The sequence below is a fragment of the Hippopotamus amphibius genome, chromosome 1 (assembly GCF_030028045.1).
Source record: "Hippopotamus amphibius kiboko isolate mHipAmp2 chromosome 1, mHipAmp2.hap2, whole genome shotgun sequence".
Lineage (NCBI taxonomy): Eukaryota > Metazoa > Chordata > Mammalia > Artiodactyla > Hippopotamidae > Hippopotamus > Hippopotamus amphibius.
Window position 1 is genome coordinate 172,479,328 of NC_080186.1, and position 25,980 is coordinate 172,505,307.

Sequence of the window (25,980 nt, forward strand, 5' to 3'; positions counted from 1 at the left end):
TATGCTTATTAGCCAATCAGGTTTCCTTGCCTTGAATTACCTTATCATATCTTCTGCCTAATCTAAAGTTGAGAGGTTTTTTTTCTTACTGATTTGTGGGAGTTCTTTACATATCCTATATACTTATCATTTGTTTTATACGTTGCAAAAATCTTTCTCCATTCTCTTCTTTCTCTTTTAACTCTGCTTATGGTGTCTTGTCTTAAAGAATTGTTTAACTTTGATGCAGTCTAATTATTCTAAGAACTAATTTACCGCATGGATAAATCTGGTTTGTGTAATACTAACTTTACAACATGAAGCTATTTTTATTTGTAAGGAAAAAGGTGCTTTTCTTTAATATATGAACAAAACCTCACAGCTATATACCAAGGTCAAGTTCAAATCAATTCCATTAAAATTTAAACTTTCTTTGGAAGTTACTTCTATTCACTTTGTACAAGAATAGTGAGTAGTGAAACCATTAGGTTTTCACAGAATTTTATGACACCATTTATTTATGGCCCAAAGGCAAGGCACTTATTTATTACTTTCTACCCTTTATTAATTTTATACATGTCAAACATGATTACTTTGCTCTAACATATATGTGCAAATATTCAAACTTTTTAAAGTCAACTAGGTTGTCAATGAATTAAAAGATATTTTGACCAAAGAAGGAAAAAAAAATTTTGTTTTATATTTTTCTCATCTGCCTTGAGGAAATTTTCAAGTATTTAAAAAAAAATCTTTGACACAATAACAAACAATAAGAAATTTGATATAGTCATGAAAGATACTGGACTGTATATTAAACCAGAGCACTTAATTTTAGCCAATTAACAGCATAACCTTATGAGAGGAAATGTACATGGCTTTACTAAAATCAGGTATTAGCCTACTTGATTTTACAGGTAAAGTAACAAGTGAGGCTACAGGACCACCTAATAGATTTTATCACTTCACTCTGCACAGAACAGCCAAGAAGCACATTACCACCATCAGAATATGGTTGCTATGTGATTTGAAATAATTTGTAGTCTGAATTTTTTTCTTACTTTCTTATTATTCATACTCCATTTTGGTACAAATTAATAGCTAAGTTCTATATTATCATACAAAATTTCCACCTTGAGAAGTAATATGCTAAAGTTTAGATGACAAAATTGTTAATCATTCTCCATTCAAATAAGAGCTGACTTTCAAATATGTTTCTTACTCATGGGGCCACCATTTCAGAAATCACACCACCATATGAGTAATAACCTTGGTGCCTATACTACAATTTTTCCTCCTTTGAGGGTCAGGAGGTATCTACATACACAGTTTCTTCAAAGTTTATGGAAACCATACCTAGTCCATTTTTCCTGGCTTCTACAATCTTATTTCAGCTGCTAGTTTATGGGAATTCACCAAGCATGGATGAGCCTGCACTGCACACAGCCAAGGTGAATCCTGATGCCACTGGAGCCTGAGCTCCCTTCAGGCCACTGAAGGAAGGACTTTAGGTCATGCCCTTTCTCTAGGAGACCTTTGAGCACCTCCTCCTTGACTTCTGCAGATGTTTTGCCTATACATTTGCAGATGGACTTCCAATCCCTCTATTAAACTGAAAGCATTTGAAAGAAGAGGCAGAGTCTAACTCATCACTCATATCCCATGTTTATATCCATTACTGCTTCTGGGACATTTATGCCTTCATTCCCTCCTTCCACAAGTATTTAATGAGAATCACTGGGTGCCCAGCACTGTGCTAGACATTAGGTGAATAAATTAGCTAGGGCAGCAGTGAATAAAACACACAAAATTCAAATTTCTATGGGCCTTCTATCCTGGAGGGGAATACAGACAAAACAAAACAAAAGTCAACGAAGTATTTTCAAATGGTGCCATAAAAAAAAGTTAAAAAGAAGATTAATAGATAGTTATGGGAGAATATTCTTTATATACAGAGACAGGGAAAGCCTCTCCTGGTGGTGACACTTGGGTTGAAAGTTCATTGACCTAAAGAAGCCAACCATGTAAAGTTCCAGGGAGGAGAATATTCTAGGCAGAGGAAATACCAAGTGCAGAGGCAGAAATGAAACTATTGTGTTCCAAGAAAGGGAGGCAGAGGCTGAACAGTGTGGTACCCTGAGTGAGCAGTGGGATGAGAAGGGGCCAGGAAAGCAGGGAGGGATCAATCGAACAGGGCTTGGTGGATCACGTTAGGGCTTTGGCATTTATTCTAACTATAATGGCAAATACTGGGGACTCTGGGGAAGGGGAGCAGCATTTTTATAAGATCACTCTGGCATCAATACAAAGACCTGACTCGGGTGGGGCTCAAGTAGATGCAACAGTAGGGAGACTATATTGATCACCAATTAAGAGACGACGGTGGCTTGAATCCAAGTGGCAGCAGTAGAGGGTAGGAAAAGGTTAGATTACCTTATATTTTGAGGTTGAACAAAGATTTTCTGATAAGCAGATGTAGAGGGAGATTACACAAAGTTAAGAGAAAAAAAAAGGAAAAAAAAATCAATGAATGGAGCGGAGTTAAACAAAATGACAGCCCAGCCTTTGTCTTTATAGCTTGTGAACCAAATAGCATGAGTAATGTAAACATCTATAGTGTTTTCACTGTGCCCGGAGCAATATAAACCAGACATGAATTCCTCTGCTGAGGACATTCATGGTCAGAGGTTGGGAATAATGCAAAAACTGCACCAAAGCTCTGTCTGGGGAGCCCCCTGGCAAGCAACTGTGGACAAAGAGAGGCTCCTAGTCAAGAAGGGTGTGGCCTGCAGGGCGAAATGAGATGTCTACAAAAAGCTGCCCCATCCATTCTCCAGTCCGTAGGCTAATCTGATGGGAAGTCTGGTGGAAGGCACGTTTCTCACACAAGAAATTGTAAGTACCATTTACTGAGCTGTTATCATGCCACAGGCACAGTGCTGAGTGCTGAGTACTGAACAGGGAGTGTGTCATTTAATTCTCATGAGCATATGACATAGATACTTTGAACCTTATTTTAAGTATAAGGAAAGTGAGGCATAAAAACAGCTCAGAATGGAGAGCCACTAAGTCTACTGCCATTTAGTTCCAACAGGGAGCTGGGTGGGTGGCGGTGGAGGAGATTGCCCCTCCAGAGAGTAACCTACAACAGCCCAGGTTTCAGACATTTCACAAAGGCAAAATCAGCAGTTTCTGTGTGTGTGACCTCTATCAAGATATGCAGGCAGTCCATCAGTGAAATTGCCTTTGGGCAGTTCTGACGAACCATTCATCCCAAGCTCAGTCCTTCCCACCTGTCATTAGTGGCTGGCCCCCACACCAGTGAACCCAGATGATCCACTCTTTTTCTTGCTGCTCCATCAACATGATTTCTAAAGTAATTCTGACAGTGTGGTGGGTATGTTAACAACTTGCCTTGAGGACTGGGCTCCAGTGTCTTCTCTCCCCAGACAACATTGATCCTCTATTGTATCCAGTCAATAGACCTTTCCAGCAGACCTTGCTGGTGAACAAGTCAGCTTTCTGTGCCTTACAATTTCTGGCTTGTAATACCCTTCAAATGGATTCCCCCATTCGAATATCCTGCAGGCAAATTCTTATTACTTACTCCAAGCAGCATAGCATGCTTGCTTTACCTAAAAGGTTATCAGTGTTCTTAATGTTGTATCTGAAATTATTTGAGCTAGTCTGGCCTCCTAGGCATATTTTCACTACTTCCAAGTACATTTAACCAGAAATGCTATTGGTGACTAAACAAATTCCAGTTTGGATTTTCTAGGCCAAAATTAATTTCCATTTTTTGCTTCTACTTGCTACCAATGTCAAAAGCCTGGGGAACAAGCATTTGAAAACTATTTGCTGGCTTCTGGCTGATTTAGGACTCTCCATGTGTTTTTGGATGTGCCAGAGGAGAAATAAATTTCTCTATAGACTTTTAGAAAATCATAAATAGAATTATATGGGTTGAGCGAACAAATGTGTTATTGCTACTCATACAAAGGATTTAAAGGGTTTCCAAAACAAAGATCTCAGGGATTGCAGACACATATTTATGAGAGTAAATCCCACACAGAACCATAGGTTTGAAAGGGATCATAAATATAATCTGGCTCAACAGTCTTAATGTTACAAATGAGGAAATTACAAATTACACGTGCATCCAACCAAATCGGTGTCGTTTTAAAAGACATGTTAGTGTGCCCTCAACATCTCTCAGGAACTTTGTTGTGCTATTTTGTCCGGTGGTGTCGCCCCTGCCCCCTACTCTCACTACCCTGAGTGTCACGGACCCTTGTCACTTTCACTAAACCTCTTTTCCCACTTCAGGAGGCACCATACCCTTGTGTTTAAAGTTACTGTCTCTGAATGAGATGCGAGTCTGGCTCCACTATTTACCACAAGTATAAACTTAGGCAACACACTTAATTTTTCTGTGCCTCCATTTTCTCATCCGTAAAATAGGAACAAAAATTGTAACCATCTCATCTGTGGAGCATTAAATGAGGTATTTCCTGTAAAGTCCTTGCAATGATGCTTGGCACATACTAAGCGCTCAATAGAGAACTATTGCTGCCATCATAGTCAACATGCCCAGCTTCTGCTCCCCTTGGTAGCAGCAGATTCTCTCTTCCCCAGTTTACCAAGAGAAGATAGGTCATCAAATATGAACTCACTCAGATCCTCCTCCCCACTGCTCACGAGCTCCTGAGTCCAGAAACCTATCAACGTCCTACTAGCCACTCTTTCCTCCCTTGTTCTATTGGGAATGGGAAGTACTTCATGCTCATCCTTCCATCAGTGTCAGGATCCCATCTGTCTTCTCAGGAGCCATGTTCCCTCAATTAAATGACCTCTCAATTCAATCTCCAGACTCTCCCTTTTTTCTTTCACCATCCTCTCCGTCTCTCACACCTTAAAACACAATCAAAAGCAAACAAACAAACACAAAACTTCCTCTTGAGCCTACATTTGTCTTTTACTAACTCCCTATTTCTTTGCTCCTCCTTGTTGACTTCTCAGCTAAGTTTCTGGAAGATGAGTCTATGCTTTGGCATCTTTGCATCACCCTTCACCCCACAGCAGTCTGCTTTCTGTCCCCAACACTGCATTAGGCCCTTCTTTCTAGTCCACCTGGAAATCCTCTCACTGCTTTACCCACCACCATTTCTAGCTTCCTCCATCCACCTCTTCTCCTGAGGCTGTTCTCTTCCTTGGGATGACACATTTACACGTCTGTCTACTTTTCTCCAGTCTTTGAGCTCTGTGAGACCAGCAACTGCTTCTCATCAGTTTCTCTATCCTCTGCATCCAGTACAGTTCCTTGCACACAGTAATAAATGAAAGTTCACACCATAAACACATGAATGACCTTCTCAGAATTATACAATCAATCTCATTAAATGAAACAAACATTTACTGTGCTCCAGCCACATGCCAGGCACAGTGGAGGCTGGAGAGATTAACAACACACAGCCTCTGCCCTCCAGGAGTTGTTTATAATCCAGTGAGGGAGGAAGAGAAATACAGGATTGATGAACAGACAAGAGATATTGATGGGGGAGGAACAGAGAGAGAACAGGAAATAGGAGGAAAGAAAGAAATGGAGGTAAGATAGATTGATGTTACATAGGCTAGGATATACATTAGGATGCCGATAAAAGTAAAATACATGCATGCTTTTTTAAAAAAATCATTTAATCAAATTTAAAAAGAAGCAATATGCCTGACTCTAGTCAAATAAATCATGACTTCACTCCAAGCAAACAAAGTTTTTTCAGTTCTCTAACACACCTGGTTTTTCATACAGAAAATACATTGAGACCCAGGAACAATGATTGTATACCACATACAGGAATCCGTCCATCCACTGACAAGGTAAACAGTCATACTTAATCTCCAAGGGCAACCTTTTTAAATTTGTGCTTGTGAAGGTACCTGTCAGACTCTTAATCTCCCATGTATATTGGGAAGGAAAAAATATATGGAGAGAGAGCTATGTGCGACAGTTATCAATTTATTGCCATCTAGTTATTTTAGACTCATAATGTAAATAAAAGGAGTTACTCTTCTGGCTGGAATGATTGATGCTGATTATCAAGGGGAAATTGGGCTGCTGCTACACAATGAGGAAAGCTGAACTATGTCTGGAACCCAAGGGATTCTGTGTGGTACCTCTTGTTACTTCCGAGCCCAGTAGTAAAGGTTAATGGAAAGTGTTAACAACCAAAAAAAAGGCAGGACAAAAGAGAACTCAGGAACTGAGGTTTCAGTCACTCCTTCAGGTAAAGAACCTAAGCAGCTGAGGTTTGGGCTGAGAAGGGAGAAATATGAAATGCGGAAGAAGGAGGGCATATATACAAGTATAGCCTGTGACTAATATCAGAAAAGAGGCCTGTAGTTTCTCTTTGCTTGTTACATCTATGTGTTTATTTGTAGAAGCTATTTTCTTTTTTCCTTCTTTCTTTGCATTTTTATTTTGTTTCATATAAAATAAAAGTTGGTGGAAGATAATCTTAGTATTTAGGTAACAAAATATCCAATGGAACTTCATCAGAATTTCAGGAAAAATTAATATAACCAGCAATGGATACCATGACTGTTGGGACTTGCAACTCCTCATTTTGGGAAAACAGTGAGAACGTCTTAACCTGTAAGATAGCAGGCTGTATTTTATTAGATGAAAATGCAGAGTTGTTTTGTTGCCGTACAAGAATTCAAATATGTGTAGAAAGGTACACAGAGGAGTTATAACCAAAGGAGTGGACTAGACCAGTTATCACTTTATTGTCTCTCAGCACTAAATTTTTTTTGTTTGTTTGTTTGCATTGGGTCTTCATGCTGTGCGCAGGCTTTCTCTAGTTACCCCAAGAGGGGGCTACTCTTTGTCCTGGTGCGTGGGCTTCTCATTGCGGTAGCTTCTCTTATTGCAGAGCATGGGCTCCAGTAGTTGTGGCACGCGGGCTCAATAGTTGTGGCTTGCAAGCTCTAGAACACAGGCTCAGTAGTTGTGGTGCATGGGCTTAGTTGCTCCGCGGCATGTGGGATCTTCCCAGACCAGGGATCGAACCCGTGTCCCCTGCGTTGGCAGGCGGATTCTTAATCACTGCGCCACCAGGGAAGTCAGTCTCAGTGCTAAATTTATCTTTCATTTTTATCTACAAAAATGGATATGGGTCCTTGAAATACTTTTCCTTTGGCAGCTGGCTCACTGTTAAGCATTTTCTGTAGGGTGCTGCAGAGACCCTGCAGGAGGACGCCGTTTCCCATCATGGCTCTAATGTGCCCGCTCCGCTGACTCCCGCCGTGCCTGTGGCTCCGCCGGCACCCAGCCCCCGCCCCGTCAGCACAGTGGGAGTGGCTTCTCCAGCGCGGGCAGCTTCTTCCGCACCCAGCTCCTACAGTGCACTGTGGCTAGCAGCACCCAGCAGCCAGCAACTGCCCCTGGTATTCCCTCTTGTGCTCTTTGTAGCAGAGTGCTTCTGGTAGGACACTTCTCCAGAACAGCCTTCTAGCGAGTTCGAGAAAGCAGATTTCCAGCAAGTTCCACTAGGGGTGTACCATGGCAACCTCTCTGCCATTCAGTGAGCTGTGGCTGTGTTCTAACAAGGTCTGCATCAGACCCTTAATGAGGCATCCTCTTTGGGTGTTCTATCTCAGCCCTAGGAGTAGTGGATGCTCCTTATTTCTGCCATTCCTCTATTCCTTTGAGTGCTATCTACTTTCTACTAGCCAATCCCTATACCAATTTCCTGTTACAGCTAATAATTGCTTTCAAGAAACTTTTCCTGCTCAAGTTACTATGTGTTCCAGGAGCAACAAGCACACCAGCACCCAGATCTTGGTTTCTAAATACCATTCTCCAATGGGTCATCCTAGGACTGAAGCAGGAAAAACACAAAGTGAGCTTGGAGCATCCTACAGTAGCAGAAAGAAATGCTCAAAAGACCAAACAAAACACAACAACTAAACAAAAGGACAAAACCATGTCAAAAGGACACAGAAGCCACCTAAAGGAAAGAACTCCCAATTGCCAAAGCTGGAACAATTTAAGCAACAAAATAAATAATATAATATTGACTTCTCATATAAATATATATAAGCCTATGCTGATATAACTGATTGATTAAATGGGAGAGAATAAATAAATCTTCCTTACAGAATATGTCTAAATAACATATATAGATACTCTCCCCCTCAAAACCATGGAGCTTAATCCCCACCCTTCACCCTAGAGGGTAGGCTACACTTAGTGACTTACTCCCAGAGAATAGAAAAGGGAAAAGGAAAAACAGTAACTTTATGTGGAGAAACCTGGCAAACATTACACATCACCAAATGATGAAGGTTAACCGAGTGATGACATCATCACTGATGACAAGGATACAATATTGTGAGACAAGCACTTCAACTCTGTGGTATTCTTTTCAAACCTGTACCCCTAGACTAGTCATGAGGAAAACACAGACTGGGAGACATTCTGCAGGATACTTGGCCAGTTCTCACCAAGGTTGTCAAGGTTATGAAAAACAAAGACTGAGCAATTGTCACAGAACACAGGTGACTGGGGAGATGTGACAATGCAGTGTAGTGCCCAGGACTGGATCCTGGAACAGAAAGAGGACTTTAATAGAAAAAAATAATAAAATCCAAGTCTAGAGTTTATTTAATAGTCGTATACTAGTAATGAACTAACTGGTAGAGTATTCATGTCAATTTCTTTTGGCAATTAGTTTTGCCAAGCTAATGGTAACTTAGTACATTAAGTGGAAAACTGGTTGTGGGTATATGGAAACTCTCAACTCTTCTAAAATTGTTCCAAAATGAAAGGTTTACTCAAAAAGAATTATTGCAGTTTCTGTCTCCTGATTGGACCCTGACTGATACAAAGAACTGGTGTAACTAAAAAAGCAATCATTTTCTGGATCTAACATATATTATCAAATATATGCATAACAATAACAGAGAGGAAGAGACAGAGATAAAAATCCTTGGGAATTAGGCCATTTTAACTCTGCTACTTAGTAGACTACTAGAGTGTGCATTTGCTTCAAGAAAATGGCCAAGAGTAATTAAATTTCACGCCTCCTAATGAGTGATATTAGGATAACAGCTACAGACAAAATCCAGGTAACAAAATTCAGTGCTCTGGCTTAGAATAGCATTTTCTTAGGTGCTTAACAAAGGTGTCAGAAATGTTAGACTTCAGATATCTGTTCATATTTACTTATGCGTCTGTTCGTGGTAAATCCAAAACATGAGCTGTGGAGAATGAACTGAAAGTCACCTAAATATCATCACCCAGGACTGAAAGAACATGTGTTGTCCGAATTCTAGACGCTTCATTCAAAAGTCAGTCAACTCCGAAATAAAGCAATGGTTTAGTTTCTATAAGGTTCAAATCAGTTCTAGAGAGTCTGAAACCCATGTAGGTTTTTGTTTTTATTTACACAAACATTTCAGTCTGATCTCGCAGCTTGAGGTAGGCTGCAGTTCTTAGGGGACAAAGTATGACTACAACTAAAACTATTCCACAGCATATTCAAACTGAAATTAGTAACAAATCTCATTTCTCAAATAAAGAATATAGCCACTCTTCTCTTTCCCAATGGTTTATATAATAATGTTATTTTTCTTCCAAATGTGTAGACACAACTGATCTTTAAGCTGGAAAAGTCAATGAAAGCAGCATCACATTTGAGGTCAGTTGGCCAGAAAAATGGACACAAGCCAGATCCCACATCCCAAACATTTTGCCTCAAACGAATGTGAACAAAATGCCCACTCTGCTCCTGATCTCCAACAGAAGCCAAACAAAACCCTGCAAGACAGTTACCCATTGGAATGGGAAGCCTGTCAGGGGCAGAAAGACACACACACACACACACACACACACACACACACACTCCCTGTTTAGGACACAATAAAAGGCTCTTTCACATGGAATGTTCTGTGCACAGACAGCGTAAGGACCTCCCCTGGAGATGCTGTTTTAGAGACAGCCAAGAGATCACAAGTATAGCACAAGTAGTTCTAACAAGATAAAGAGTAATCTCCCCAATCCCAAATGGAAGCAAGTAAAAATTCTTAAAACCAGCTTATCTACATAGCTTGAAGTCCTTTTGGACTAATTTCAGAAAATTCTTTGGTAGCAAGGAGGACAAATTTGTGTCATGAGAGCTTGATAATGTCTAAAACTTTTATTCCTTTTCTCTAAATGTTAATATTTCATGCATTACAATTTAGTTGCACTTCAATTCCTTCTCACATTTTTCAAGGCAAAATGAAGTATAAAGGAACAGGAAGAGCACACAATTACATGCGCAGCAAGGAGTTAGCCAGGAAACTTAAGTTTTAACTGTGAAATTTAGAAAAGCAACTATATTACATGACATTCCATCATTTAATCCTCATAATAACGAATACAGGATAAGTGCAATCTGCTTATAGTCCAAACCACCATCATTTTAGAATTATAATTCTAACGCAATGGAGACAAACTATATACTATATTATGAATTGACTTACTACCTAAGTGTTTGTGAATTTTCATTTATTACCAATAATTCTCCCCAGTTATCTGAGCAAGTATTTTTATTTGCACCTTGGAATTCAGAGGTAAATATGTTGAGCATTGAAAATATCAATTTTACTTCTGCTTTAAAATCAAGTGGTAAATTTTCACCACCAAGAAAATACATTAGATAAATGAATAAGTACAATAAAAACAGACGTCAGAATACAATAGCTGTGTTACCACTACTGCCTCACTGAATTAAGGAATCTAAATTCTGGACCCTACTCTGGAAAAATGCATTCATGTTCACAGAAGTATCAGAATCACATGATTGAAGTTTCCTCCTTTCCAAGTACCTTTCTTTATACTCTATTAATAACAGTTCTGTGTATAATACGCGTAGAGATTTAAAAGAAACAGGATTCGTGAGTTGGATTGGAAATCCACACCACGATCTGCATTGGGCAGAAGAGAGAAAGCCATGGCTCATGTAATCTGCAGACAAGGGGCCCATACAGCAAAAACATCCGAAGACAGACAACAGCAGGTGGAAACTTACCACTGGAGCAGTTGGTCCCACCCCAGCCAGGCTCGCACTGACAGGTGTTTGGAGCAATGCAGCGACCATGGACGCATTTATCAGCACAGTGGGCTGTCAGAGAGAAAAATCAATCAAATAAGGAAAGTTGGCACAAGAAAAAAACCCCAACAACACAGCTGTTTCACATCTCAGTCTCAAGTATCACTTAAAAACAACATGCATGCTTGATAATTTTCTTCAATCCGTTCCTCAGCCCTCTTACAGTCCTCTGTGTAACCAAACAATTCCCCTTCTTATTTTGATACCTCCAAATAAATTCCTTCATTTTTACTATTTAATTCTACTTCATGCTAAATTAGCAAAGACGTTTCAAGGAAAATTGCCTGATCCACTTTTTAAAAAAATTATCAATGACTACCAAATATATCCTCTTTGTTTCAGAAGGAGTATATGTAGATGCACAGACAAACCACAAAGCAGGATCTCAGGACTTCAGGACAACAGAGTAGACCAAAAGGTATTTCCTTTACATAATACCTTCCCTAAAAACAATAATCAAATTTCTTTGTGCATATATTATTCACAACCATGACACAGCAGAATTAGATACCTTTTTTCCAGAATATTTGAAAAATGTCACCCAGGTCTTTAGGAAATAGTAAATCTCATTACCTCTTCATTAGTGAATCTCATTGGTGTGACACAACCCGTGAAGATAAGGGGTATCATTTCAAAATTGAGTGGATGGGTACTCTGATGATTTCTAAAGCAAAGCTCAGTGGGCAGATAGCTAGGGATCAGAAATATGCAGGGCTGAACATCAGCATCACCCTCAATCTTAGTGCCACTCATGCTGGTTAAATCTCCTTTAAAATACCTGGATGTATGAGTAATTGTGAGAACAACTTGGGAGAGTTTGGATTTCAGATTTTCTAAAATTTTATTTAAGGGTGGGATATGGTATTCTATGTTTTAGAATAAGTTTTAACTCATGTCTTATTACAAAAGTAAAAGCAGCTCTACTGTCCAAACAAAATACCAATAAGCAAAATAAACCTCTCCCTTAAGGAAAAAAAAGAGAATCATAGTATTTTTCAATTTGCCTTTCCACTTAATATAATGAGAAAATAATCTTTCTATGTTATTAAATATTCTTTAGTGTGATTTATATACTGTTGTATGTGTAAGTCTATATTGTGTATATACATTTATATATATAGTGTGTATATACTATATAAGATATACATATATTATATATATATATATATATATATATATATATATATATATATATATTGCTGAGCCAAAAGTGATGATCACTTCTAAGGTTTTTATCAAGAAGATTTAGACATGAAGAGATATAAGGGAAAGGCATTTTAGATGAAGAGAAAGCAAAAGCAAGAGGTAGAAAGAAAAACAAATGGAAATGAGATCTGTCTGGGTGCAGTGTTTGGAACAATAGCTTTGGAAAGAGAGGGAGACACTGAAAACCAAACTAAGGAGTCAGGACTTTAATCTGAGAATTATATTGGAATATTCTAATGAAAGATATAAATTTGTCACAAGAAACCATCAGGTAGGTCACCTGATGAAGACACCGCAACAAAATAAAGTGACCAAAATTTCAGGAAATACAGGTTTATGTCCTATTACCAGAATAATTCTTTAGCACCCAGGCAATTTGGTGAGGCGTGCCAGGCCAGATGAGCTAGAGATTTTGACATTAGAGTTCCAGGGAGATGCTTAGCAACCTCATGATATTTGATATGATTACATATTTAATTATAATTAAAAGCAAAATCTCTCTGTAACATATGAACACACTGCCCTACAACATGTTGACTTATGCTGCCAGGTTAAGTCTATATGTGCCAATCTCAGGGTTCAGTGTCTGCTGCCATTTCTATGCTTGTTTGATATTGTAGGTGGGTCATTCATTCGAAAGGCCATAGCTCTGTACTGTTATTTCTTTAAAATTTAGGTATGCACATACAAGCCAGCGAAATACCATAACTAGAGCATGCAAGTTTCTACTAAATGCCACAGAAGGCCCAGGTCTAATCAGGCAGGGCATGTTCTGGATCCTGTATTACACTGTTATATGGTAGCACTTGCACCCAGGACTCTCCCATCTTACATACAGTGCTGGCACCCATTGTAAATACATAAATTTGACAGTGTTTAGTCTAACTTGTCATGTGTACTGATGGCATCTATGTGTTTGCAACATATTGTTAGTGACCAGCCTTCAGACATCAAATTTCTAATTTCTCCTCGGTCAAGATACTAAAACTATTTAAAATTCTGTTTGCATATTTTGAGAAGTTCTAAAAACCAGATACTATGTCTTTTCAATATGAAACCAGGGTTTTCTGACACTGTGCGTTTAAAAGAAAACACAGAAATTGGATGTGGTGGTTGATGAAAAGAAGTACCATTCATATCCTCAAATTTCAAATTTTCATGTTTATTTAAAATACTCTGTTGTTCTCACCCATTAATTTTATACTAAGAAAATGTTATAAATATTAATTTATAAGGTAAATTTATATTAGTAAAACACTTTTTATATCTTAGGCATCTACATATAATTTCATTTGACAGAAAAATCAGTTCCACCATTTGAAACTTGGAAAATCTCTGGGTGCCCAGGACACTGTCTTGGATGACAGCAACCTGCAGCTTCATGTCTACCAAGAGCAGGTGGCCAGGAGAGGGGGGGTTTTGCGGGTGTTCCATGGGCAGGTCTCAATTTGCTTCTCTCCCTTTTTCCTCTCTTTTCATTTTTTCACTCCTTATCTTCCTTTTTACCTTCTTCTACCACACCTCTTTCTCTCCCCTGAACTACTTCTTTGATATACACAGTCACCATACAGACTGCAGATTAAACTGTGGTTTTAGTTGTAGTTGTGTTGGCTCTTAGCCCTTGGGTGACCCCAGATGACTGCCACAGTACCCACCTGAATCAACACAAAGAAAGGTAAGACTGAGCAAGCAGGTTTGCTTTTCTCCAATATCAAGAAGGCCTTTACTAAAATGAGTAAAAAAATGTGTGATAAGTTAAACCTGGGTCCCAGAAGATTAGGAATCAGAATTGCTTATGCTTGGATACCAACTGATTGTTTTTTGTTACTCTTGTTTTGTTGACTCCAAAAAAAAGGATACTAAGTGAATTTCTACATGTAAAAATCAAAGGAGATCTGCTTCAAAATGCTTTGACATTGCTGAATAATCATACAAATGCTCTCATGTTTGTTTCCTGATACAAACTTTGTGTTTTATGAAATGAACACCAAGAGGTCCAGTCAATTGTAATAGATGGAAAAAGATCCTATGGTGATAATTTAAAATCTAGATTATTTTTGTGAAAACCTTGAAGTAACATTTGGCTAAAGTCTGAAGCAAAACATAAATAGATAGTTAACAGGAAACAAATTAGTCTATAAGTTAATTAGGAATTGGAAGGGGCAATCTGCTTTCCTAATGATTTTTTCCTTAATTAAAGCTAGAGTCAAAGGAATCACCTCTAAGCATTGAAGCCTAAAGTCAAATAATGATCTAAATAACAGAAAATGTTGTTGGTATGGATTCTCAAAGAAAAGAATACAAAATTCTACTGCCGTGGTACAGAACCTTCACACAGCATTAGACCGTCACACAAGTACCATCTCTGTTCCATGCCCTGTCCCACAGTTTTGGACTCTCCATATTTAGCAATAGTTCTCACCAAGCACCCACAAGACCAGTGGGAGCAAAGAGAAACAACGGAAGAGAAGAGAGCAAGCTAGAAAACTCTATGTTCTCTGATGTCCCAGCTCTCCAAGTTGCAGGAACACTAACCATGGCATATGTAGAGACAAACACAGACCACCCCCTCTAGGAAACTGGCTGAGCTAGATCCCTACCCTAGCTTCATCTTTCCTCTTCCAGCCTCAAATGCCACCTACTATGGGTGCTGAGCTTTCATGACTAACAAACTCCACATGAGAAACCAAGGGGGGTTAAAGACATGAATTTGTCATATGGAAAATTCCAAAGTCAGCTGGAAAAGAAGAAAGGGAACAGAGGTCCCCCACAGCAAATGTTCAATAGCTTAGATTTCAAAGACAAGCACAAAAGATCCATCCTAAGTATGGCTTTCTCATCCATGGAAACTGTCATTTTAGTCCCTATCCTATTCTTTTTGTTTTTGTTTTTTGTTTTGTTGTTGTTGTTGTTTATTCTTATTTTTAAAAGGGCAATTAAAATCAGGAAAATTCTAGAAAACACAATCTATTCAATATGATTCTTTTTCACATCTCTCTTTAAGAAAATCATTAAATATCACAATCTGAGTTTTCACTAATCTTTTATAGAGACCAGATGTAAGCTGACTATGTGGACCCATACTTGATATATCATTGCAGATACATCAAGTTGCACGGGGCTGCCAAGGCATCTTCTCCCTTAAGAACTGGGGGGCAAGAGATACTGATGAGAAGAACATGCCACAGCTTTGAAGTGAAAGCTGTGGACAGCCTGTCTGCCTGATGGACAGGTGGGGACTGACCCGATGACACTGGAATCTTCTCTAATTAGGCTCCAGTTTCAGCCTTAGTTCCTAAATCCATTTAAATCCTATTACCAGTGACATGGATCTCATTCCTTTCATTTGTAAATACTTGCCTTTAATACTGAGAGCCACTAACTATACTCAATAGTTTTCTTTTCTGCCATATACATTTCCCTTTGGATTTACACCTAGGGTATGGCAGAAAGGTGAAAGTAAGAGTGGGCAGACCCCTCTAAACCAATTATACCTCTAAACATAGTACCTACTGTGTCCTAAAGGATATATTACAATCAATGCATTTAAGTTAATCTGAAAAGTGTTTCCATGATCAAAGTATCTCTTGAAAATAACTGTTCAATAGAAACACACACCTTCCAGCTAATCCATCTTTCCTCAGAAGTTTCTTTTATCTTGTCATGCATAATAAGCGTAAATGACATACCTTGTTTTTGCTCATTGTTTATTCTGAGTTGCTATAGAGGAACACAGATTTTTAGAGTTAAAGGTACTTTTACTTAACATCATTCCCGCATTTTTCAGACAGAAAAATGAGGACTAGGAAAATGGAAAGATTTTCCCAATATTCGCAGCTGGCATTAGAAGCAGAAGTAGGAGTGAACCCAGTAGGTGCCTGAATCCCAGTGGACCAAAGCTTCTGATGAGTTTTGATGGGAGTGGGAAAGCAGTGGGGAAAAGAATGGTAGTAGCTGTGCTGCATCAGATTCTAGGGCAGGTGTACTGAATGGCTGCGAGTCAGGAGTTAGAAGATTCAAATCAGTAAGAGAGAGAGAAAGCAGAGAGCTGACTTCTAAGAAAAACTTTATCTACTACATACTTTTGTTTGAGGCCAATTATATGCAAAGTCTTTACAAAAATCTAATTGCCACTACAGTGTTCACTAGAGACAGGAATCATTTTGTTTTCATATTTGCAAACATTACATTGAAACCTACCTTAATGGGTTTGTTTATAAAAGGGAAGAGAATTCCCTTTTCCTTCAGCTTAATATTTACTGTGGTAGCAGGCACATTATTAGGCACTACTATGGATACAAAGATGGCAGACCAGGAACTTTTAGTCTGTAGAGGAGGTCAAATATAGGCTCCCCAAAACCAACAAATGCAGAGCAGAATGCAGATGTAATACAGAATTTTGAACAAATACTCTGAAGCATATTAAACAATTCCATTCATATGAAGAGTCTAAATAGGCAAATCAATAGAGATAGAAAGTGTATTAGTGGTTGTCTAGGGCTGGGGGGGACTAAGGGTGTATGTGGGGTGATGGCTAATGGATACGGGTTTTATTGAGGAAATAAAAATATTCTAAAACTGATTGTGTGCTGGTTGTACAACTCTAAAAATGCTAAAACAACAACAACACTGAATTACACACATTAAATGGTTGAATTGCATGGTATGTGAATTACATCTCAAAAAAGTCATCATAAAAATACTGTAGGAGCTGCGGGAAGGGAGCAATTGATTCCAGCTGGAGTGAGACCAAGAAGGGTCTCAGGAAAGAAAGAAATGTGAGAAAGTGGACACCTTTGTAATAAAGCTGCAGGTAAAAGTTGCCAACAACAGCTGCCTCATACTCCATCCTCTTTTCATCCCAACCCCAAAGTTACATAACCCACTGCACAGGGTCAGGGGCTCTTACCCCGCAGTCACCAGTAGTTCATGTATGTGATGTGCATAGATTGCTGATCAGTCATGGAGAGTGAGAAAACACTGGGAGTCTAGAAAGTTGTACTTAGTAAATGCATTTTTAAAAATCCACTCTAAAATTCCTTTCCTTCCATTCTTGGTAGAGCTTTCATGGCTGTGAAGGACAAGTACAAAGGGCAATTACTAGCAGTGTCTTTGGAAGCATCTCTATTTGTATACCTGATGTCTAGTCTTCTTTCCACCCTTATTAACAGAATTCCACTTTCACCAGGGACAATGTTGTGATCAGCAATAAACCACACTCCCAGCCCTTTTTCTGGACTGAAGTGTCTATGTGGAAACAGCATAGGGGGACAGACTCAATGGTAAGCACAATTCCCTATATCTTTCTCCTTCCTGATGTCTGGTGTGTGGTTGAAAAAGCTGAATCTACAAATACCATTGGGCAACTCTGAGGGAAGGGCCCAGAGAATCATGGAACATTTTGCTCTGAATTTCTTGCATGGATGAATAAATGACATAAACCACCGACTTCCAGACATTTCATTACATAAAAATAAATTCCTCTGTATATATTTCTGTTTTTCATATAACTACTTACTGTAGCCAAACATGATTCCTAATATACACTGCCACTTTGGAAGATCTTTCAGGTGAGTAAGTTCTTGTTTTTTTTTTTTTTTTTAAATCTATAATAGCAGAAAATAATTATCTCAAAAAATGCCCAAAAAGCACTTGGCAAAATCCAACATCCATTCCTGAAAAAAATTCTCTGCAAACTGGGAACATAAAGGAGCTCTGAAAGGAAGGAAGGAAGGAAGGGAGGGAGAGAGAGAGAGAGAAAGAAAGAGAGGGAAGAAGAAAGGAAGGAAGTGAGGGAAGGAGGGGGGGGAGGAAGGAAGGAAGGAAGGAAGGAAGGAAGGAAGGGAGGAAGGAATGAATGAAGGAAGGGGCTGTCTCCACCTGAAGGGCAAATAAGAAAAACCTAGTGCTGACATCATGCTCAACAGTAAAAGAATGACGCTTGACCCCTTAGATCAGGGACAAGACAAGGATGTCTACTCTTAGAATTTCAATTCAGCATTGTATTGGAGGTTCTAGCAAGGTAATAATGCAAGAAAAAAGAAGCAAAAGATATCCAGATTGAGAAGGAAGAAGTAAAACTGCCTTTATTTACAGATTTATTAAAATATATGTATGTATATAGAAAATCTAATGGAAATCTACCAAAAAAAGCTACTTAAATAGCAACAGAGTTTAACAAGTTTGCACATAAAAACCAATATAAAAAACTTAATTATATCTCTATATACTGGAAAGAAACAATCAGTAATTGAAATTTTAAAAGCCATTTATAATAACACCTGAAAAACTTAGGGATAAATCTGACCAAAGATGTAAAAGACCTACACACTAAGAACTAATAACATTGCTGAAAGAAATTTAAAAAACTGAACAAAAACTATCAACCAAAGTGACCTATTTGACATTTACAGAACACTCCACCCAACAACAGCAGAATATATAGGATAACTCTCTAAATAAAGAGAAAGACATTATTTATGAATCAGATGACTCACTGTTGTTAAGATTAACTTTCCCCCAAATAGATTAAGAGATTCAATGCAATACCAATCAAAATCACAGCAGCTTCTTTGGCAGAAATTGACAAACTGATTTTAAAATTCATATATAAATACAAAGTACCTACAATAGCCAGAACAACTTAGAAAAAGATAAAGGCTAATACTACTTGATTTAAAGACTTAAAAACCACAGTAATCAAGACAGTGTGATATTGATGTAAATATAGACAAATAGATCAATGGAATAGAGTAGAGAGTCTAGAAATAAATCCACACATATATGAATAATTATCCTTTCCTAGAGGCACAAAAGCAATTCAGTAAGAAGAAAGGCTTTTCAACAATGCTGGAAAATCTGGATATCCATAGGCACATAAATAAACATGGATATATAATTTTTCAGCATATAAAAATATTAACTCAAAATATCAACTCAGAAACCTAAATATAAAACCTGAAAGTATAAAACCTCTAGGAAAAAACATAGGAGAAAACCTTTGTGACCTTGAGTTGGACAAAGATTTCTTAAATGTGGCACCAAAAATACAACCTTCAAAAGAACAAATTAATAAATTTCTCCATCAAAATTAAAAACTTCTGCTCTCCAAAAAATACCATTAAGAGAATGAAAAGATAAGTCACAGAATGAAAGGAATATTTGTTAAAAATATTATCTACAAAAAAACTTGTATTCAGAATATACAAAAAATACTAAATAAGAAAATAAACAGCTCAGTTACAAATAAATAAATAAATAGGTAAAAGGCACACTTCACCAAAGAAGATGTACTAATGGCACACAAGCTCATGAAAAGATGCTCAATATCATTAGTCACTAGAAGAGAACAAATTAAAACTATAGTAAGATAAAACTACATATTTATTCAAATGACTGAAATTAAAAAGACTGACTGTACCAAGTACTGGCAAGGATTGGAGGAATTGGAACTCTCACACATTGCTAATGGACAACTATTTTGGAAAATTTTGTCATTTCTTTAAATTGTTTGTGGACATTAGGATTATTTCCAGTTTTTGGCTATTACAAATAAAGCATGTCTAAACACTGTGTACAAGTACCAAATGATTCAGCCATCCCACTCCTAGGTATTACCCAAAAGAAATAAAAGCATAAGTCCATACAAAGACTTGTACACAAGTTCTCAGAGCAGCTTTATTTGTAATTGTCAAAACCTGGAAACAATACAAGTGTCGATAAGCAGATGAAAGAATAAATAACTTGTGGTATATCTATACGACAGAATACCACTCAGCAATAAAAAGGAATGAGTCAATGATACACATGACAGTATGGATGAATCCCAAAGTGACTATGCTGAGTGAAAGAGACCAGACATACAAGAGAACATACTGTGTGATTCCATTTGTATAAAGCTCTAGAAAATACACACTAACCTAAAGTGACAGAAAGCAGATCAGTAGTTACCTGGGGTGGGAGTGGGTGGAGTGCAGGTAGGAATGGCTGGGAGGAATTACAAAGGCATGTGAGCAAATGTCTGTATGTGATGAACAAGTTCACTATCATGATTGAGGTGATGATTTCATGGTTGTAGACATATGTCAGTACCTATCAAATTGTACACTTAAATCTGTGCAGTTTATTTTATGCCATTTTTACCTCGGCTGCTGAGGTAAAAAAAAAAAGGTAGAATGTGAGGAGAACTTCCAGTGAGGGGCAAAGAGATCTCTCTATATACAAATAGGACATATTAAAAAAAATCTGAGCTAACACTAAAACGCTGAACACACTTTGCAGTTTCAGTAAGAGTCTGGTCATTGGTGGGTGTGCTCTCCAAATGTTTAGGAAGATATTCGCTTTAGAGCCTCCCAATACATTTATTTGGGGGAAATGCTAATACTACAAACTCCCAATGCAATGCTCTACACTAAACTTTTCCTCTACAAAGTAAATGACATATACAGGAAAAAAAAAGTTTGTGTTGAAATCAGCTATCACAATGGATCTCACACAAGGGATTATAATACCAACTGTAGAGCACATAATCCTATTCATTTATTTAAAGATGGAAAGAGTTTTCAGCTTAATTCCACACATACACAGGCATTATCTATTCTGGCCATGACTCCCACATTGTGTCTCTTTAAGTTAAATCAGATTTCAGTAATATTAGTAACATGATCCTAATGGACCACAGTTTCAAAAAGTTAACAAGTGCTGGAATAAATTTTAATTTTCCTAAGCACAAATTCCTAACAACTCAGCCTACAACTGGTCTGATGATACAACTGCAAATTGATTCCATTTAAGGAGGATTTGAAAATCATCAGCAGACAGTTTAGAGACGAAACCAGAAGGAAGGTACCTTCATTTGGGATAAATTATTTCTTTCCTGGTCCTGTCATGTTTATGTCTACTAAGAAAGCATGGAGAGTCTACAGGAAGTGCCATACCAGGCTCTTCTGTTTTTAGAATGGCATTCTTCTTGGTCTAACCACTCCCTATAGAGCCATGGAAGTCTTTGACAAATGTTCTTTCCCACAGCATGTTTTGCACCCCATGGCATTTTCCCGTCTGCCCTATTTCATCTTGCTGATACTTCTTTCCAGACACCTTGCTTCTGGCTACCCAATACATCTGAATCACATATTAATAATAAAGGCCAGCCCTAGGGAAAGTCAAGAAGGCAGTGACGGTCATAGTTACCACTTTTCCCATTTAGTGTCCCACTCCTCCTCCTTCCTTGGTGGTGGTTCCTGGACATTTCCTTTTGGACTCTCGTGCTTTCATGTTCTTTCTGCTGTTCTTCCCCGTCTACACTAGCTTGAGAATAAATGGAGTCCTCAGACCCAAGAATCAATGACTAATAATGGCAAAGGTTATTTCCCTTATGAGGGACATCTGCATTTCAGTAAGGAAGCCTTAAGCTAGATGTATAAATTAAGTGGCAGAATTTCTTAAAAAATGGAAGATCAAGGGTGTAAGAGAAAACTGGCTGCAGGACCTTTGCTACTAGAATGCCTCATAAAAACCAGAGAATACAAACTCAAATGTCTGCAAGAGCCAGGGAGGATCAAGGAGAAGAGTAAGTAGATCAGGTAAGGCCTGGGAAATTCAGCATGTGCTCATCTAAAAAGGGGCAGCTCCTAATCAATGAATTTGGTAAAGTTGCAGGATACAAAATTAACACACAGAAATCTCTTGCATTCCTATACACTAACAACAAAAGTTCAGAAAGAGAAATTAAGGAAACAATCCCATTCACCATTGCAACAAAAAAAATAAAATACCTAGGAATAAACCTACCTAAGGAGGTAAAATCCTATACGCAGAAAACTATAAGACGCTGTTGAAAGAAATGAAAGACAATACAAACAGATGGAGGGATACACCATGTTCTTGGATTGAAAGAATCAATATTGTGAAAATGACTATACAATCCCTACCAAATTACCAATGGCATTTTTGGCAGAACCAGAACAAAAAATCCTAAAATTTGTATGGAGACAAAAAAGACCCCAAATAGCCAAAGCAATCTTGAGGGAAAATAAAAATGGAGCTGGAGGAATCAGATTCCCTGACTTCAGACTATACTACAAAGCTTCAGTAATCAAGACAATATGGTACTGGCACAAAAACAGAAATATAGATCAATGGAACAGGATAGAAAGCCAAGAGATAAACCCACACACCTATGGTCAACTAATCTATGACAAAGGAGCCAAGGATATACAATGGAGAAAAGACAGCCTCTTCAATAAGTGGTGCTGGGAAAACTGCACAGCTATCTGTTAAAGAATGAAATTAGAACACTCCCTAACACCATACACAAAAATAAACTCAAAATGGATTAAAGACCTAAATGTAAGACCAGACACTATAAAATTCCTAGAGGAAAACATAGGAAGAACACTCTTTGACATAAATTACAGCAAGATCTTTTTTGACCCACCTCCTAGAGTAATGGAAATAAAAACAAAAATAAATAAGTGGGACCTAATGAAACTTAAAAGCTTTTGCACAGCAAAGGAAACTATAAACAAGACAAAAAGACAGCTCTCAGAATGGGAGAAAATATTTGCAAATGAATCAACAGACAAAGGATTAATCTCTAAAATACATAAACAGTTCATGCAGCTCAATATAAAAAAAAAAAAAACAATCAAAAAATGCGCAGAAGACCTAAATAGGCATTTCTCCAAAGAAGACATATGGATGATCAAGAGGCACATGAAAAGCTACTCAACATCACAAATTATAAGAGAAATGCAAATCAAAACTACAGTGAGGTACCACTTTACACCGGTTAGAAGGGGCATCATCAGAAAATCTACAAACAGTAAATGCTGGAGAGGGTGTGGAGAAAAGGGAACCCTCTTGCACTGTTGGTGGGAGTGTAAATTGATATAGCCACTATGGAGAACAGTATGGAGGTTCCTTGCAAAACTAAAATTAGAATTACCATATGACCCAGCAATCCCACTAGTGGGCATATACCCAGAGAAAACCATACTTCAAAAAGACACATGCACCCAATGTTCACTGCAGCACTATTTACAACAGCTAGGTCATGGAAGCAACCTCAATGTCCATCAACAGATGAATGGATAAAGAAGATATGGTGTATATATATACAATGGAATATTACTCAGCCATAAAAAGGAAAGAAATTGGGACATTTGTAGAGACATGGATGGACCTAGAGACTGTCATACAGAGTGAAGTAAGTCAGAAAGAGAAAAACAGATATCGTATATTAACACATATATGCGGAATCTAGAAAAACAGTACAGATCAACCAGTTTGCAAGGCAGGAAAAGAGACAGATGTAGAGAACAAATATATGGACACCAAGGGGGTAAAGCGGGGGCAGGGGTGTTAGGGGGAAATGAAGTTGGAGATTGGGATTGCCACGTATACATTACTAATAAAAAAAAATCAAATTGTACACTGTAAATTTATGCAGTTTATTGTATGTCAATTATATCTCAATAAAATTCTTAAAAATAAATAAAAAATAAAAAGGGGCAGCTCCAGGAGGTCAAAAGGTACAAACTTCCAGTTATAAAATAAATACCTCATGGGAATGTAATGTACAGCATGGTGACTACAGTCAATAATACTGTATTGCATGTCTGAAAGGTACTAAGAGAATGGATCATAAAAGCACTCATCACAAGAAAAAAATATTTTCTAACTATGTATAGTAATGAGTGTTAACCAGACTTACTATAATAATCATTTCACAAAATATACAAATATTGAATCATTATGCTGTACACCTGAAACTAATGTAATATGTCAATTTTACCTTAATTAAAAATAAATAAATAAAAGGGTAGGCTCCTCTTTGGTGTCTCCTGTCTACTGCCAAATAAGAATGTCAAGCCAGTGTTACAAAGTTCCCAATTTTTTCTGGGAAGATTAAAGTCCTAGGTTTCATGTTAAACATTCTTTACATGTAAAATACTACACAGACCAAACAAAACATGACTATGTATCAAATCATCCAGCCTGCTAGTTTGCCACCTCCAGCAAAGATTATTAGGCTGCTTTATAAAAACATCAGTGAAGGTCCTAAAATGTTCAGAATAAAGAACTTTCCAGTTCTCTGACAGATCACATTTTAAACTTAACCATCCTTTTCTCTTAATTTTATTATTTACCTCCATATCAACTGCAAATCTATCATGTATATAGCTATTTTGAATTTAATATCAAGATCTGCTTCATATGCACTGACTCACCGAGAACATCACTTCTGGTAAAAAATTGTTTGCCATGAAATATCTCTGTTACTAACAGTTCAATACTTGAAGGAGAGGCCCATCAATGCTGTACCAAATGATGAAGAGAGTAAACAGATAAATCTTCTATGCAATGTTTTTTTTTTTTTTTTTTTTTTTATTATTTTATTTTATTTTTTTTTTTTTGGGGGGGTACACCAGGTTCAATCAACTGTTTTTATACACATATCCCCATATTCCCTCCCTTCCTTGATGCCCCCCCCTCGATTCCCCCCCACCCTCCCTGCCCCAGTCCTCTAAGGCATCTTCCATCCTCGAGTTGGACTCCCTTTGTTATACAACAACTTCCCACTGACTATTTTACAGTTGGTAGTATATATATGTCTGTACTACTCTCCCGCTTCTTCTCAGTTTCCCCTTCACCCCCCGCCCCCTCCCATACCTCGAGTTCTCCAGTCCATTCCCTGTATCTGCTTCCCTGTTCTTGTCACTGAGTTCATCAGTACCATTTTTAGATTCCGTATATGTGAGTTAGCATACAATATTTGTCTTTCTCTTTCTGACTTACTTCACTCTGTATGACAGATTGTAGGTCTATCCACCTCATTACATATAGCTCCATCTCATCCCTTTTTATAGCTGAGTAATATTCCATTGTATATATATGCCACATCTTCTGTATCCATTCATTTGTTGATGGGCATTTAGGTTGCTTCCATGTCCTGGCTATTGTAAAGAGTGCTGCAATAAACATTATGGTACAAGTTTCTTTTGGGATTATGGTTTTCTTTGGGTATATGCCCAGGAGTGGGATTACTGGATCATATGGTAGTTCTATTTGTAGTTTTTTAAGGAACCTCCAAATTGTTTTCCATAGTGGCTGTACCAACTTACAGTCCCACCAACAGTGCAGGAGAGTTCCCTTTTCTCCACACCCTCTCCAACATTTGTTGTTTCCAGACTTTGTGATGATGGCCATTCTGATTGGTGTGAGGTGATACCTCATTGTGGCTTTGACTTGCATTTCTCTGATGATGAGTGATGTTGAGCATCTTTTCATTTGTTTGTTGGCCATCTGTATGTCTTCTTTGGAGAAATGTCTATTTAGGTCTTCTGCCCATTTGTGGATTGGGTTATTTGCTTTTTTGGTATGAAGCTGCATGAGCTGCTTGTATATTTTGGAGGTTAATCCTTTGTCCGTTGTTTCATAGGCAATTATTTTTTCCCATTCTGAGGGTTGCCTTTTAGTCTTGTTTATGGTTTCTTTTGCTGTGCAAAAGCTTTTAAGTTTCATGAGGTCCCATTCGTTTATTCTTGATTTTATTTCCATGATTCTAGGAGGTGGGTCAAAAAGGATGTTGCTTTGATGTATGTCAAAGAGTGTTCTGCCTATGTTTTCCTCTAGGAGTTTGATA

The 25,980-nt window shown here is 37.9% G+C and overlaps 1 protein-coding gene across 1 annotated transcript in view; it reads right to left on the reverse strand.

Annotated features, from left to right (window-relative positions):
- The window catches only part of MEGF10 (multiple EGF like domains 10), a 269,700-nt gene that overhangs the window by 68,933 nt on the left and 174,787 nt on the right, over positions 1-25,980 (reverse strand). The window contains exon 7 of the mRNA XM_057736130.1: positions 11,049-11,141. Coding sequence (XP_057592113.1) covers positions 11,049-11,141 — 93 coding nt within the window. The remainder of the gene's footprint in view (positions 1-11,048; positions 11,142-25,980) is intronic.